This window comes from Rhipicephalus microplus, chromosome 9, assembly GCF_043290135.1.
Source record: "Rhipicephalus microplus isolate Deutch F79 chromosome 9, USDA_Rmic, whole genome shotgun sequence".
NCBI lineage: Eukaryota > Metazoa > Arthropoda > Arachnida > Ixodida > Ixodidae > Rhipicephalus > Rhipicephalus microplus.
Window position 1 is genome coordinate 40,576,335 of NC_134708.1, and position 16,556 is coordinate 40,592,890.

The following is a 16,556-nucleotide window of genomic DNA, read 5'->3' on the forward strand; positions in this document are numbered from 1 at the left end:
CGTCCTCCGGCGTAGTCGACACGGAGCCATTCTTTCTTCTCAAGAAGGTGACCTGCCGACGAGCGTGTATGACGCCGTCCTCGGCGAAGATGTCCACCAGCTGCCGGTTGGTGTAGCGGAATGGGACGCCCGATATCTTGCCCACATTCCTGTGGTACCAGTTGGGAAGCACCGTGTCAACGGCTATGTTCGCAATGGAGGACATCTGTAGCAGCCTCCGGCCAGCATCCGGATTCGGTGCGATGACGGAGAGAAAGCCAGACCTGAGCACCTTCTGGGAGGGTAACTTGCACCCGGCGCACTGGACAAGATCCCGCCTCACCTTCACGTAGTCCGCCTGCCAGAAGCTTCGGGAGCGTTCCTGAGGTCGAAAAATTACGGGAATGGCCAATTGCATCCTGTCGATGTCCAACTTCGGCTGCAGCGTCACTTCTTTGAATGAGCACGAGTTAGAAGGGTCCGCTTGATTGTCCAAAAGATCGCCCTCTTTCAGATCTCCGGACTTACTGTCTTGTCCAGCATTACTTCTGGGTGAGTCTTGTTCCCTTGCAGAAGGCCACTTTTCTTGCGTCCCGAAATGTTCTCTTGTATCTGCATGGCAACGATCATAGCTTTCCGACATCGCATACTTGTCGTCGTCGAAATTAACGTCTTCGCGTTTCGTAAAATCATCAGCTTCTGGTATGTAATCGTAGTATCCACTGTGTTTCTTTGACAAGCTTCGCTCTCGAACATGCGCACTTCGGTGAAGAAGTGAATCATTCTTTACCACGTCAGGAACCTGCTGACCACATCTGTCGATTTCTGTGTTCACTAAAAACTCGTCATGATCGGCGAGAATAGGGCGCTGATTGCTATCGATTGCTGAATATTGTACATTTAAATTCTGCACTGGCCAATTGGTTGTTCCTCCGTTTGGTCTCGAACTTCCTTTGCTGATAGTTGGAAGTGCCGATGCTTCATCACTTGGCACACTTGGAGCATTGACGTCTTCACTGTGAAACAGGTAGCCTGACATGACAAAGGTTTGTCTAGATTTTTCCAACGATTCTTTTACCACTTGTATTAAAAGCACCTGTGACTGGGTCCGTTTCAAACGTCCCAAAAAATATAATTCCACAGCCTGCACTTTCTACGAGCTCTACAGCAAAGATATCATATGTATGAGGGTGATTCAGAGAAGATTAACGAGGTAGATGCACCGTTTATCTCACTCCTGAAGGGCAAGCAAAGCATGGTCCCGAGCAGACAGACCACGGAATCTCACAGCTTTCGCAGATTGTGCTAATATAATTCATGGTCATTGCAGTGTCAATATTTCACTTCTCGCATCACTTCAACCCCCTCAGTGATTTGGAAGTTGCCCGAAAACCATACGTCACAGACACAGTGCCTAATCACGTCAATCCCCTGCCTTCCACATGAAGTCTTCGTCTTTGCCGACTGTATACAGCACGTACGGTAAGTGAACAGCGCGCATGCAGCCTAGATATTTTATGGCTGCTATTCTCAGCTTGATAGCCGCTCTAACTCGCCTTATTTAGAAGACGAAACGCAGGGAACTTTCACGTGAGAAGTTCTTTTCATACATCAGAAAAGAGTTATTAGCCGACTTACGATATACGTAAACCGCATTTGTAATAAATACTATGTAAAAAAAAAGAGGCGTGGCTGTATCGTTGAAAACCGGCTTGCCACGCAGACGACCAAGTTTTGATCCCCACTCAGACCGAGAATTTTTTTTCGTATTTATTTTATTTGCGTCTTTCTCGAGTCTTCAGTAACGTTAAGATGACAGATTCTCGCTCACAACCAACGACGCCGATGACGAAATTTCTGCGAAATGAGCTCTTTGACGCTATAGTGTTAATAATAAAATGCGTCAGTGTGAAGTTGTATAATCATGTAAGTTGGAGCGCTGGAAAAACGCATTGCGTGGGCCGGGAGCATGACTAGATAGCAGGCTGCCATTGAGAAGATGGCTACATTGCCAAGTGCCAGACCTTAAATCTTGTAGCCGTTAACTTCAATAAACACGTTGCGTCATTACGAGCCTCGAGCGCAGTGGTAGTTCTTTTATTGCCACTGCTTCAAAGCACTTCGTGGTCATTCTTCTTGAGTGACGAGCTCCCTACACTGAGAAGACTCCTGGCGGATCAAGGCTGATTCACACCATTCATAGGAGAATACAACCGAACGGACTGATGGTTACATACCAGGACGTAGGCACATATCTGGGGGGGGGGGGGGGCGTTACTTCTTTGATTTGAAGTGGGTCCGGGCAGGCACAAGTGGTGGAGTGTCATTCCATGCACCATATTCTGTGGCAAAAAAAAATGTCATGGAGTTCCACGCTCTGGCTACGCCACCGCATCAGTTAAAAGTGCTAAATCTGTCCCAAATAATACCTAGAACCATGATTTAGTCATCGAAAAGTAAAGTACGGAAATATCAATGCCACAGATTACAAAAATATATCTGCTGTCAAAGTTAAAAACAAAACAGTACTATATTTCGAGCATATATGCAGATATCATGAATTGAAGCAGAATAAACCCTGCAGCAAATAGTTTTATTGACACGTGGGTGTAGATGAGGCAAGTGATTACGCAAATTATTTGCACTTCGAAGTAACCGTCAGAATCACGCTCCAGCTGTTGTCTTTCGTTACGAGTGTCAAAGGGAAAGTTCTGATTTGATGATCTCTTCGAGCTTCATGAAGGTTTCAGAAGAAAATGAAGACACGTGCTGACCCTTTCTTCGTTTCGCAGTAGCGCACAATACAGAGTACACGGTGGGAAATCCTAATTATCTGACGGTCGCTGAAAAAGGGACTCTCCTAGTTTCATTAGTTTCTGCAGGTAACGACGGTAGCCATGCCTCAGACGACGTTCGCTGTTCCTGCTCAACCTCGGAAACTTGACGACGCTATGAGGCTCGTGACGCTCCTTCGGAGACTCCGACAGGCTCTTGCTCGCTGGAGTAGCCCCAGTGTCATCGTCATCCGTCGCGTCGTCAGAGTCCCCGGTGTGGCCCATCTCTTTGTCCTCGAAGCCTTTGGACAGCCCCTCGTTCTGCCGGGTCATTCTCGATGCCTCTACAATGATTTCGTCCATAGAGACGCCTCTCTTCTTTCTCGGCGTTTCTCTAATTCCTGCAAAACTCCCCCTAACCTCTCTCGAAACACTTGTTCCCTCAGTCGGGCTTCCCCTTCTTTCTTTCTTGTGCTTCCCCTTTTCATCCCTGTATCTCTTGCATCAGTGTCGTTTCTCCTAAACGGACGGGAATGTCTCTTTCAACGAGAGTACAACGAATATGATGAGTGCCGATGGGACACGTCTTCCCACTCGACGTAGTAACGGGACATGAAGCGCCGCGACAAGGCAACCTTGCGCAATTCTGGGCAGCCCGTGAAAGTGGCGGCATGCGCACCTCCACAGTTGGCGCCCACGGGATCCACCTGCCTCTTGCACTCTTTGCAGACGTGTGGGCCCACGCACAGTTTGCAGCGACGCGGTGATTTGCATTGGTACGCTGTGTGGCCGAACCCTAGACAGTGGTAACACTGTAGGGGAGCCGCGTAGCACGTCTGCACGCGAAACACGTCGAAGCCGAGCGCTATGGTTTCCGGCATCTCGATGTCAGGTCTGAAGGTCAAGATGATGCAGTCCTCCGGAGTCGTCGAAAGGGTGCCGCCCTCGTCCTTCCTAAAGGTTATCTGGCCACGCACATGGATGGCGGCGGCCTCAGTGAAGCAGTACAGAAGTTGCCGGTCCGTGTAGCGGAATAGTACACCTGAGATCTTGCCCACGTTCTTGATGTACCAGCTGGGCAGGCGCGGGTCAACGGCGATGTCCGCTATGACGGTCAGTCGAAGCAGCTTTCGGCTGGCCTCCGGATTCGGTGCTATGATGGAGAGGAAGCCCAACATGAGTACCCTCTAGGCGGGAAGCTTGCACCCGGCAAACTTGACCAAGTCATGCCTCACTCTCGCGTAGTCAACCTGCCAGAAAGTTGGAGAGCGCTCTAAAGGTCTATACATAACAGGAACGACGTGATGTGCTGAAGTGAAACCCGCCATAGGAACTAGCTTCTCTTCTTCCACGGAGAACGAGTCCACTTTATCTGCATGGTATCAGCAGAAACAAAGCTGCCATGCGCACTTTGATCAACGGCTTCCAGCAGTGCATGGATGGCGTCATCCTTTCCGGCATCTTTCCGGTTTGCTTCAAAGCCCAGTTCTTCATTATGACTTGAGTTGTCGCTGTGGGTGCCTGATGAAGATTGTCTGATCTGATACGAGCAACAGCCATCTTCCGAACAACAGCCATCGCCCGATGCAGGGTGGGATTCGAGAGTTCGATCAATTACAGGGTTTGATGAACACTCGCCACCAAAGAGGGAATCGTTATCTGGATCATTTCCAAATTTGGTATGGGTGCTTCTAGCTCCAAGTGGTGATAGTTTCACTACTGCGCTGTTGGGACTTGATCGTACGTTGCGGTCTGCGACTCCCATCGATAGTACTTCAATGGGATTTATACTGTTGAGTCAAGCGGGTCTACGGCTTTTATAAAATGTGTACTGACTTCCTTGAAAGAGAATGTACTACCATCGTCTCTATTATCTTTTGATTTGTCAAGCCCGTGCTCAGCACCTGTGATTCGCACAATCTTATCCACTATACGATTCTAGTGATGACTACAGAAGACATTAAGCTAGAAAGGTTTCCAGATGATAAACGTAGAGATATTCCTAAACAGGAATCTAAAGCGAAAGTTGACTTTCGCTAGATGATGGTTGCACTATTGAACGCCATGATGCCATAGAGATCGCGTGAACATAGAAACTACTGCATAAACCTGACAATATCTATCTCACTTCAAACACTGGGGTAGCTGCTATCCTCCTCAATAGGCGGTACGTCTTTAAAGAAAGCGTGACCGGAGGGCTTTCTTCACACTGTCGGCATTGTACACAAAGGCTCCTTTATTTCGCTCCCAGAAAAGACTGACTAGTTGCCTAGCGCGCTTCACAGTAGGCATATATCCTTCTTTTTGATAGATTGCACACGCAGTGCAGATATTGTGGCCAGTATTTTTATGTAGAAAGTATTCACGGTGGCGGCGTATCAGAAAGAAAGAAAAGCTTGATGAATGGCTCCCATATACTTTGATCGCCGTACATTCAGAACATATTCTTTCATGGCTTGAAAATTTAGGAGTTGCTGGACATCGTTATTATAACGGACTCAAAATAATTCTGGAGACCGTGCGAAGAACTCTTTAGAATGTGGCATAGCCACTAGAAAAAGTTACACTGGTAGCTATTCTGCATCAATTTATACTAGCTCTTGTGTTGAAGACAACATCACTGTAGACACAACTTCCCTCTTTACAAGAACGGACACCAGCGCTAAACATCGGACCCAAAAGTTTAAAGAATGCATCGTAAGACAGCCGGAATAGGCGACAACGACGGAGAGTCAACCTCACCGCACGCTGTCGGATACGTTCCTGATTGGCCCCCGAAGTGCGCGAAGCCTCCCAGGGGCACCGAGACTCGCTCCATGTACACCAAGTACGACGTTCAAGGAACGTTCGTCTCTAGCTACGTCCAGAAGCCACACGGACCTCGCGTACCGACACTGTTGACGCCATTGAATCGAGAGGTCACATTCTACGACGCCAGCTCTCATGACATCCGGAACCAGCTGGCCGACAACGCGGTCGAGGTGCCACCGTACCACAAAATCACGCGCAACGGATGCCTCGCAGTCAGCGTGAGGACAGGGGATGCGGCGAGCCGCCTCCTCGAGTTGAAGTGCCTGGCCGGCGTTCCGTGTCGGGTCGCCATCCCACGCTGGTACTCGGGGAACGTGCGCAAGATCTTCGGCGTACCGGTTCGGTACAGCGAGTGCCAGCTGCTGAAACACTTTAACGGCATCGGCGTCATCTACGTGAGGCATCAGGTCAACCACGTCCACACGACCGACGGCTCCCTCATCGTTCGTCCACAGCTAGGCATCGTCCTCTACTTTCGTCCCAATGCCCGACCCCCGGAGCGGGCTTGGCTCGGATTGGTGTCATTCACACTGCGGCCCTTCACAGCTTCGCCGACCCAGTGCGTCAGGTGCCAGCGGTACTTCCACATTGCACGCAACTGCAACGCGCCCGTCCGCTGCAAATTGTGCGCCGGTCGGCACAACTACCGAGCTTGCACTAGGCCTAAGAACCTGCGCTGCTGCAATTGTATGGGCCGTCACGTGGCCTCGTTCTCGGGATGCCCGACCAGACTGAGCGCGGTGCACGCTAAAGCCTCCACGTTACATTACGTAGAAAAACCGTGGTAGTGATAAGCTATAAAAGAGACAGGGAATATGGAGAATAAAAATTATTTGATGCCTGCTATAAATCGAGACATTTCCTTTCTTTTTCTTCTTTTTTCGACAACTATGCTGGACCATGTGGTAGTGGATGACAGGTGCCCGCCGTGCACATTATGAACTCAATTAAAAATGGCTGTACGCTGCAGCCCAACCACAAGTTTACCTTCGACTTTATCCCCCCGCCCCCAATGATCTACTTCGGTACTTTACAAAACGAATTAAAGCAATTCTAATATACAAGGGCTGACAGCCCTAACATTCCGTGTTAGGGATGCCAGCGCTAAGAGTCCCAGGTTAGCACGAACACAAATACGAAATGAAGTTTTTGGAAGGAAAGCGTAGCAGAACCGTATAGCTCAATTGGTGGAGCATCGAACGCATGATTCCAAGATTGTAGCTTCGCTCTCTATGGGCGAAAAGTAGTCTCTTTGTCTGTTTTAGGCTCTTTATTTGCATGTAATTACTACGCTGTCGTTATGACAGTCGAATGTCCTCTATAGCTTCCTTGGCTTAATTGACGGTTGATTTCATTAGAGATGCACCTAGCTTCAGAAAACGACATTGTCAATTTATTAGCACGTCAGAGGCTCCGGTAGCCCATAGGTTTGCAAACTACAGTGACATTACACATAAACTAGAAGTCCATTTTCATCAGTGCATCGATTTGCCTGCTGCAGTGTAAAATAATTGTTCAGCGAACTGGGAGTGCGGGAGTAACACAGACACGAAGCAATGAGGAGCCACAAAGCAGTCCCGCGCTCCCAGTTCGCTGAACAATCATGAATTACCAACAAGCCCGCCTGTCCATCTTATTGTAAAACAATTGTATTTACAGTGCATGCATGGAGTTCTTTTTATGGTATTACGCTTGTTTACGAAAAATGAATATGGTGTAACAGTCTTTAAAGTTTAGAAGACAGAGATTCAGGAGACCACGGAGGCTAGGCCAATCGAAACGCGCGCACACAAACACACTCACACGCACACACACACACACACATACACACACACACACACACACACACACACACACGCACGCACGCACGCACGCACGCAAGGGGGCTAGGAGCTTTCTGAAATGAAATCCTGGTTGCTCTTGTGATGACCTTCGTCACTATTTCAAATTTACGCCATGTTACCAGCTCGACGTTGCCAGAAGTATAAAAAATATGCATTCATTTTCCTCATCTGTTGCCAGCCATCGTAGAATGCCTACTTGCGTATATTATTCTTCCAGTTTGAATCGGCTTTGTCGATCATCAATACGACCACGTATTTACTATAACTACAGTCTGAATCGGACGTGAGCCCTGCACTATATATGAGGCAAATATTGCGCAGCTGTGGTAGCCGTGAAAAAAAGGGAAGGCTGTCAATGCCAGACAGCTCTGTTACTTCCGCGTGAGTTTTTTTATATTATTCTTTTTTGAAGTCCCTGCAGAAGCCTTCACGCCTACATACGAGCTCCTCGCTTTTAGGTCCTGGTCAAGCAGAGTCGTTTGATCTACCAGAGTCAACGTAATATGTTTCGATACCCCAAGAAGGTAAGCCCACGTCAGCGTCAGGTAAACGCACGGACGTTCTGGGTCATGGAGCCTGAACTTTTCGTTTTGGTAACATAATCAATCGTAATGGCTTAGAAGGTCACCCTGGTTAGCTAGAGGACATCATCCCGTTTCTATAGGGGCGAAATGCTGTCGTTATAAATTTAATAATTTGCAATGAAGGAAATTAAAAAAAAACGAGCAAGTTTCCAAAGTTATGTCATGGTTAATTCTATCGTGTGTTTGACCAGTGAAACATTACAAATAGTACATTATTATTTCTTATGTCTGACTTTATACACTAATCAGTGTGTCAAAACTTCATCTCGTCTGTCATGCAAAGATAGAATATTCGGGGACATAAGATTACGCACTCCGGCTTTCGCAAGACCGCAATAACCGAACCGGTATTCTTCAAAGCGACGACGTTCTGGAAACGCAGTGCCTGGCAGCGTACATTTGTTTTGTTTGTTTTTTTTCTCGTTCGAATTCACACTAACTAGTTATTCTTTATTTACTTATAATTGGATCAGTGACTTAAGTTCATTGTTGGATCAGTGACTAAAGTTCATTGTTTGTTGGTCTGTTTGTTCCTTTGCGTTTTGCCCCTTAAATAGCAATATCGATCATGTAACAGTACATATAACCACGAAATCAGTACATTACAAATATTTTGCCATGCGCTATCTCTGGCATCACTATTTATTGGCCCACTATCTAGTTGCGTCTAACAAAAACAGACAGCTTGATTGATTTTTCCTTTCTTTTTCTGCATTGGATACTGTATTTGTGTAATGTTGGGAAATATTGTGATATTGACTTCGTGGCACTTTCGTAGTTCCTCTGAGAATTCTTCCGTGATTCTTCTTTCATTGCTAAGCACATCGCCCTACTCATTCTTTCGTCACACACTTTCTTTTCCTAGACGTAGCTCGTACACGCACTTCTTTTTGGTACAGAAATTGCACCATCTCCCACTAAACAGAACCATGTGTAGATATGAAGCAGCGGGCGCTAACGCTTACACTGGCGGTGACGTCGACGGTGGCGCACAACGCAGCGTTGCGCAGGTGAGAAACCTGAGGAGGAGCAGAGCATGCAGGGACGCGCCGGTGTTTCCTACTAGAACATGCGAATCGCGGCCGATGGGCAATGAGAGACAGAAGTCTCCGATTGAACACAGAGAACCAGAGTCAGCTTTCAGTTAACGCGCATGCTGCGATTTCTAATTGTTCAATAACGCACACGAGAACTCTCCAGCCGGCACTAGCTCGGAAGTAAAGATCCGGTCTGTATATATAGAATGACCAGTGAAAAGTCGTGGAGGATGAGCAGATTTTTTCGATCAAGAAAATCGCTAGCAAACGCTGCTTGCGTCAGCGTTGCGAGGCGAGAGAAGGGGATCGTAGAAAAGGAGAGGATATATAGGGAGTGGATGAGCAAAGGGGCGCATTCGCAAAGGGGTGTAAGCACCGCGGGGAAGGATGACTAGAGGAGAAAGAGGGGGAGCAAGTGTTGGTTAGCAGACGCTTCCTACGCTGGGTTTGCGAATAGGGGAGAGAGATTGGACGTGCATGCGCAGTAAGGGTGGTCACGCCGCACACTGGATTGAGCTCGACCCTAAGCTGCTTCGCATCTAAGAACGCAGAAGCAAAACTTCCGGTTCCCATCACATGCGGGAGAAAACGTGAGGATATGTGGGGTTTAACGTCCCAAAACCACGATATGAATAATGAGAGCCGCCGTAGTGGAGGGGTCCGGAAATTTCGACCACCTGGGGTTATTTAAGGAGCACACGGGCCTACAGCGTTTACGCCTCCACCGAAGATGCAGCCGGCGCAGCCGGGATTTGATTTCGCGACCTGCGGGTCAGCATCCGAGTACGTGAACCCCTTGATCACCGTGGTGTGGTGTGGGAGGGAACGTGATCTGAACAGAAAGCATTCCGTTTGACGTAACTGCTATTAGTACGTCACTTCAGCGGCTCTCGTAGCAGTGATGCTGCTGAAATAGTGACAACCGTGACGGGCCATGGCCAAGGTTACTGCATGTATGACTTTCCAGTTAACCGTACCAACCACTAACACCAGCGAAATAGCGGTACTCTTGCTATGCCACGCCGAACCTCTATCTGTCATTCAAACTTTAGGGGTGGTACGACGTCACACGTGACGTTCCTGCTCAAGTCAAGTGACTCTGTTACTTGTCACGACATCCGGAAGTTTTGATACTGTGCAGCTCACGGTACGGAAACACGCAGCCCGAAAACTAGATTTACCGATGTATATAATTATAGTCGCACTCAACTTCATCAGTCAGCGTTATTTCTTCCTCAAACGCGGACGCTCAGAATGGCGAGCACTCCAAAAGAGAAAGAACGAAGCAAATAAAAGGCAGGCGGGTTAACCAGGTTGCAGCACCCGGTTGGCTACCCTACACGGGATAAAGGGAAAAAGAGAGGAAAAAAATAAAAAAATAAGGAAGGAGAGCCCTCCAAACTTATGCTGTGAGCTAAGTGGATGGTGACAGCGTTTTCGCAGCACGCTTCCAAGAGCATGAGTGCGACTTTTTTTTTGCGTCGCGGAGTCAATGAGCTACGACACTTCGGTGATCTGGGCGGAGCCTGTTCACGCTTCTTAAGTAGTATCTGACTATAGTTTTCTTATAAAGATATCTTGTGTTTTACGTGTAAAACCGCACGGGGCACGCCGTAGTGGAGGGCTGCGAAATTTCTGACCAATCGGTGTTCTTTGACATGCACTGACACCGCGCAGTAGCAGCCCTTAGGATTTCGCCTCCAACAAAATGCAACCGCTGAGGCCGGACCGAACCCAAGCACTGTAGCCAAGCACTGTAGCCACTACACTGTCCCGACTGATGACTAAAATTTTTTGAATAATCCATACCGATGTGTGAGGAACCGGGAAGGGGGGAGGGGGGCTTTGTAGAGCACTGTTAAATTCCGCCCCGCCATTCGTCTGCTACGACCTCTTTGATTGGCTTGCAATGGTGCCCGTTACGAAATTCGACAATGTGGCTGAACACGACAGTTTTCAGAATAGCGCTTGTGGTTAAATAATTTAAGTGACCAAATCACGCGAATCGCTTCTCTAATTACTCCTTTGTCGATCCCGATACAGTACACGGACAGGCGTCCCGAAGCGACTGGCTCGTCCTCCAGCAAGTACATTCTTGAAGAGGAAGTGAAGAAGAGCGGCGCCCCCAACACCCGCATGGTCATCAAGGACGGCACGGCACCACTGGTGATCCGCTCCACAGACCCGGGAGTGTCGCTGAGTGACGTCAGCAGCAAGTACATCGGTCGTTCGCTCGAGGAGATCGCCGGCGAACGCCTCAGCAACGCGTTCTTCTCGAACCGCGGCTGCCTCACCGCCTACGTCAAGAGCACGTCGGCCTTCAGGCGCCTCAGAGCCATCACTTCCCTATCGGGCATTCCAGTGAAGGTACGGTTGTAATCACCTTTTCATAAACGCCTCCCTGGGCACCGCCATAGCCCTCCTTGGGCTGTGCAAATTGGCGCGTCCCCTCGAAAATGCACCGACAACGCTGCGCCCTTAGCCTTTGTACTTCCGCGCACCGCCCATCATGGCGGTGTTTTTTTTTTCCTTCATGTGAAAAGGTGTATAGGCTCGCATGAACCGGCCACAAGTGTTAGACAGCTTGTTATGCCAGCGTTCAAGGGTCGTTTATTGGTGGATCTAGCAACACGTGACATTCTAGTTTCTATTCCAACCACTTCCAGTTAACGCACTTCCATTTCTTTTTCTTTTTTTAGTAATCAGACTTGTCTAATGCGAAAGCAACGCTACAAGAGCCGCACTGGATACATATAATACTAGAGCCCAAGTTTACTTATGATGAGGACCAGCTAATTGGGAGATCACCTTATAATAATTAACTGAATGAGTTAAATAAACGAGCAGACGGTTTCGTTGTGACACCTGACGGAGCAGATCTCAACAACGTGATTCTTTCTGCATGGTCTCTGAGATGCTCTTCAGCGTGACCCTGTTTCAATAAATACACCTAGCCAGATGAGGTACGTGTGCCACTATTCGGCATACAAGTAAAGCGTGAAGGCAGCCTCCATTTGTCCTTTTTACCACAAAGTTGTCCGCTGGATGCAAAATACCGTGGAACATAAACACAAAATATTGGATGCTCTGCGAGTAGGTGAACAGCCTGTAGAAGGGGTATAAACTCACTTGAAAGAGTGGCGCACAGCACCACAGTTTAGTCCCGCACGGGCCGTTATTGCGTAGAGCGTAAAATAGGGGAACGGGGATCGGTGTGTTTGTAGAAATGGTTGGTAAACGCTGTCATTTAAAAAAAAACCTTTCCCGCAACTCATATACAGATCATTTGTGAAGGAAATTCGTTTTCAATATTCCGGCAGCATTACAATGCCGATCTCCAATATTACCGTATCTGGATGAAAATTTTGAAATGTACTTTCCGTTTCGCGGCTATGTTTCGGCACACACTGATCACTCGGGGTAAAACTAAAACAATGCTGCAAATCAATAATGCCTGCGAAGCTCACTAATAGTACTCAGCAGTAATTTTTTTTTCAATGTGGTCCGAAGAGAGTGAGATACGTGAGCTCCGCGGACCGGAAGCTAGAATCTAGCGGACCACACGTGGCCCACAGGCCGTGTATTTGAGACCCTGTCCTACCATTGGAATCAAACTCTTGGCTCGCGCGCCACCCGCATCACAGGAACAATTCGGTAGCGCCTCAACCCACGAATGACTGCGTCCTTCCCACTTTTTTTTCAAAATTTATTTTCTTAGCAGGTATGTTGATGAGCTACATAGACGTTACTTTTCCCAAGCATCTTTTTTTTTTTCGTCAAGTATTCTGTCTGTTCACGGTATGACAAAACATGACCGTACAAAACTGACTCTAGATTTCGGAATTGTTGTCCATATCTCAGTCATTGCAGAGATCCATCCCGATATGTTTCTCGAAACCTGACGTCAAATTCCTTGCAATACTGACCCATATGGCAGATACGCAGAAGAGCCTTCTTTTTAAATGGTAAAGGTAGGAGTAGCTGATGTTTCGCTAAAACTGCACCTGCGTGCCCCGGCTTCTACTTTCCATGCCATTCTGACCCATTCACGGAAGAAATGTCTTGACAGTGACTCTCCACATCAAGTGAGTTTGCGACACCTTCCCTATATACGACATATTCTGGATATGCAATCACAACACAGAACACAGATACAACACTTATCCAACCACAAACAGTGGAGCCTTGGGAGGCATAACTGATAAGCGTAAGTTCTCACGACCAGCTGCCGCTTTGGAACAGCGCTAGGCCTAAAGCCCAAGTACACTAATATACGGAGTGAATTTGCCGCCCACATCAGGGTGTGAACGATCTGGTCATGAAAGAGCTAACAGGGCCTGTTATGCATTCGCCTAAGACTATTCGAAGGCGAAAGCCATCCGATGTGACTGCTTTATCTCGTACTTTATATCACACTAACGCAGCTTGTACTGTCTTCGTCGCAAGAATAAACTGAACGCGCAGCTAGAGCGTCTCGATACACGGGACGCGAGGGTGTTCGTGTGACAGTTTGTAAGACACGCCGGCGTTTTTTGCAAAGTGTTTCGCCAAAGCGGCTTCTACCACGAGGGTTGCCCCTTAATAACGCTTTACTTTCTCTCGATCAACTATGTGCGATGTCGATTGCGATCAAACTACTGCTCAAAGGGCTCGTCTGATCGTTGTCTACGTCCCCGTTTTCACGATGTCCCAGGCTGATTTCCCACGCTGGTTCCACAAGAACGCCGGCAAACTGAAGGACGTACCAGAACGGTACACCGAGAAGAATTTGATGGAGAGGCTGCACGATTTGGGAGCGATTAATGTGCGCCGCCAAGTTAACCACCTTCAGCTTCCGGGAGGCGGCGTGCGAATCAAGCCCACGAATCAAGTGGTTGTACACTTCGGCCCCGACCGAGTGGTGCCCGCGCAGGTCAAGCTGGGATTCAACCTGTTCCAGGTAGGCATCAGCTACACATCGAAGCAAGCCTTACATACTTCTATTTGTAATAACTTCTTGTTATAGACTATTTCACTCAAGGCTCCCTGGGCGCCGCCATAGTCTTCTCTGGCTGTTGTTAGTGCACGTGACCCCCCGAAAATTGCACTACAGAGGCTGTGACGTCGGCTTTTGTTGTCTCGCGCAACAGACCAGAAAGGAGGAAGTCCTCCTCCTCATTAAAGAAAAGTCCATAAGTTCTTCTTATTTTCTCTCTTTCATTTTAATCTTTCCACCTTCCCAATTCTCTCCCCATGTGCAGTGTAGAAAACATACATACATACATACATACATACATACATACATACATACATACATACATACATACATACATACATACATACATACATACATACATACATACATACATACATACATACATACATACATACATACATACATACATACATACATACATACATACATACATACATACATACATACATACATACATACATACATACATACATACATGCATACATACATACATACATACATAGGTAACGCAGCGCACGCAGGAAGAAAGCACTCAGGGAAAAAGTTTGAGCGGAAAGACAGGGAGGTTACCCAGTTCTTAGACCAGCAGGCTACCCTGTGCTGGGGAAAGGGGTGAGGGGAATGAAAGATGTTAAAAAGAAATGTTGCGAAGAGAGAGAGAGAAATTACAAAAAAAATGTGACAGAGGAAAGGCAACATCAAAGAGTATAAGACACTAAAGTCTGTCTCTGAGGCCAGTTGTCCGCAAAAAGCGCAGCAAAGCTTTCAAAGCCTTCTGGGCTGAGTATGGGCTCAGCCAATGACCCAGAATCCTTTGTTCCGACAAAGGCCGATCGTCCAGTCTATCCAGAGCTGCAGTGAGTTCTGCTTCTGCCGCTGCTGCAGTGAGCTGCTGCGCCCGCAAAGCTCCCGTTTCCGCGTGGCCTCATTCCCAATGGTCGCACTCAAGAGTGTTTAGGTCAACGTTCACGTTCCCTCGTGCAGGTTTACCCCTACGTGGCGCCTCCGGTACAGTGCTCCAGGTGTCAGGGGATGCACCACGTGGCCAAGTCGTGCCCCAACGAGACGCGCTGCAAGGTATGCGCCGGACCGCACACCTACAAGCTGTGCACGGTGAAAAAGGGCGGACTGACGAGGTGCGCCAACTGCGGCGGCCGTCATACGGCCACGTACGCCAGCTGCCCGGCCAAGATGCGCGAGGTGAGGCGCCTGTACAGAGAGCGGCTGGCCGAGGCTAACAGGCAGCGGGCCAGGCTGCGCGATCTCGACAAACAGCGCGAGGCCGAGGAGATGGAAAACAGCTCGCAGTACAGTCGGTACTTCGTGTTCGACTAAATAAAGGTTTACGATGCACAATAAAAGGGTACTATCTCGCACAGTATGTGTTTGTACAGAAGGGCCGACTGCTGGGTAAGTTCGAATGGTGGTGTGCCAAAGAACGATAACACAATAGTAAGGAACAAAGACATGACGAAAGCTAACAACTCGTAGTTGAGAGCTGGCGTCGTGTTATTGTTTCTGTTTGTGTTACCGTTCTTCGGCACACCGCTATCTCGGGTTGTCCATAGTTTTGTGACATAGTTGGAGTTGTTCTTTATAAAACACAAAAGTGTTTTATGACGGAGTCCTCTAAGCCTTCACTGGCATGGTTTCCGTCACGGATGTGACGTCGGTAATACGCGCACGAAAATTACAAATAGAAAACAGAGAGAAAATTTGCGTAGCTTGAACTGAAGGAGCAGTGCTAAAGAGATGAAAAAGGGACCAATCGGCGAAGCTGTTTAGCTAAGTCTTGCACATTTTGCAGCGAAAGCTGTTATGAGATCAGAACACGGGTCACGTGTGGTACTGTAGTTGCCCGCCTCCGCCCCTGATATCCGTAACTGCAGTATCGCAAGAAATAAAAAAATGCATTGCAGAATAACGGAAAGGTGGGCTAGTTGGTTAGGGTTCATAATGAATTGAATGGGGCAGCGTTAGGACGAATACACGAATGAAAAAAGACACGACAATCGTTGCACTCACAATTAAAATTTTATTGGGAGAACTCCACCTATATACCCAGCGTCATCCAACTAATTGCCATCAAATGTGCCACGTGAACAAGGTCAGGACATTATCAGCTCGAAAACAGCCTCGTGGAAAGCATGAGCAACATAAAGATTTACAACAGATATAAGCAATACGAAGTGTGCACTATGCTATGCACATTTGCAAGAGATAGTCTAAATTCTTTTGATAAAAAGTCTATAGATGCTTGACTAATGCGTTGCTCTTTTAATTCGTTGATGTGAAAACTTTTATTATTTTTCTTGCCTTTTTATTAGGATGGCATGACAAAATGGCGGTGTCAACAAAATGTGGATTACATCCGCATGAGTGGCTATGGTTGGATGGATGATTACTAGTAGGATTAGCGGCGGAGAGCGAGCGTGGTTCTTGCAGTCTTTTATTGAGGCACCTCCCACTTTGTCTTACATGCAGTTTTCCACATGACAAAAATATCATGTACACAATGCCTATCATGCAAGTTATGAAGTTGTGGACATGGT

General features: G+C 47.7%; 1 protein-coding gene across 1 annotated transcript; it reads left to right on the plus strand.

The window, feature by feature from the left end:
- Nucleotides 1-5,443: 5,443 nt before the first annotated feature.
- On the plus strand, nucleotides 5,444-15,461 carry LOC142772081 (uncharacterized). Its single transcript, XM_075874204.1, has 4 exons — nucleotides 5,444-6,304; nucleotides 11,073-11,396; nucleotides 13,723-13,968; nucleotides 14,989-15,461. Exons 1-4 carry the CDS (start codon nucleotides 5,444-5,446, stop codon nucleotides 15,337-15,339), a joined length of 1,782 nt encoding a protein of 593 aa, XP_075730319.1. The 3' UTR covers nucleotides 15,340-15,461.
- The last annotated feature ends 1,095 nt before the right edge of the window (nucleotides 15,462-16,556 follow it).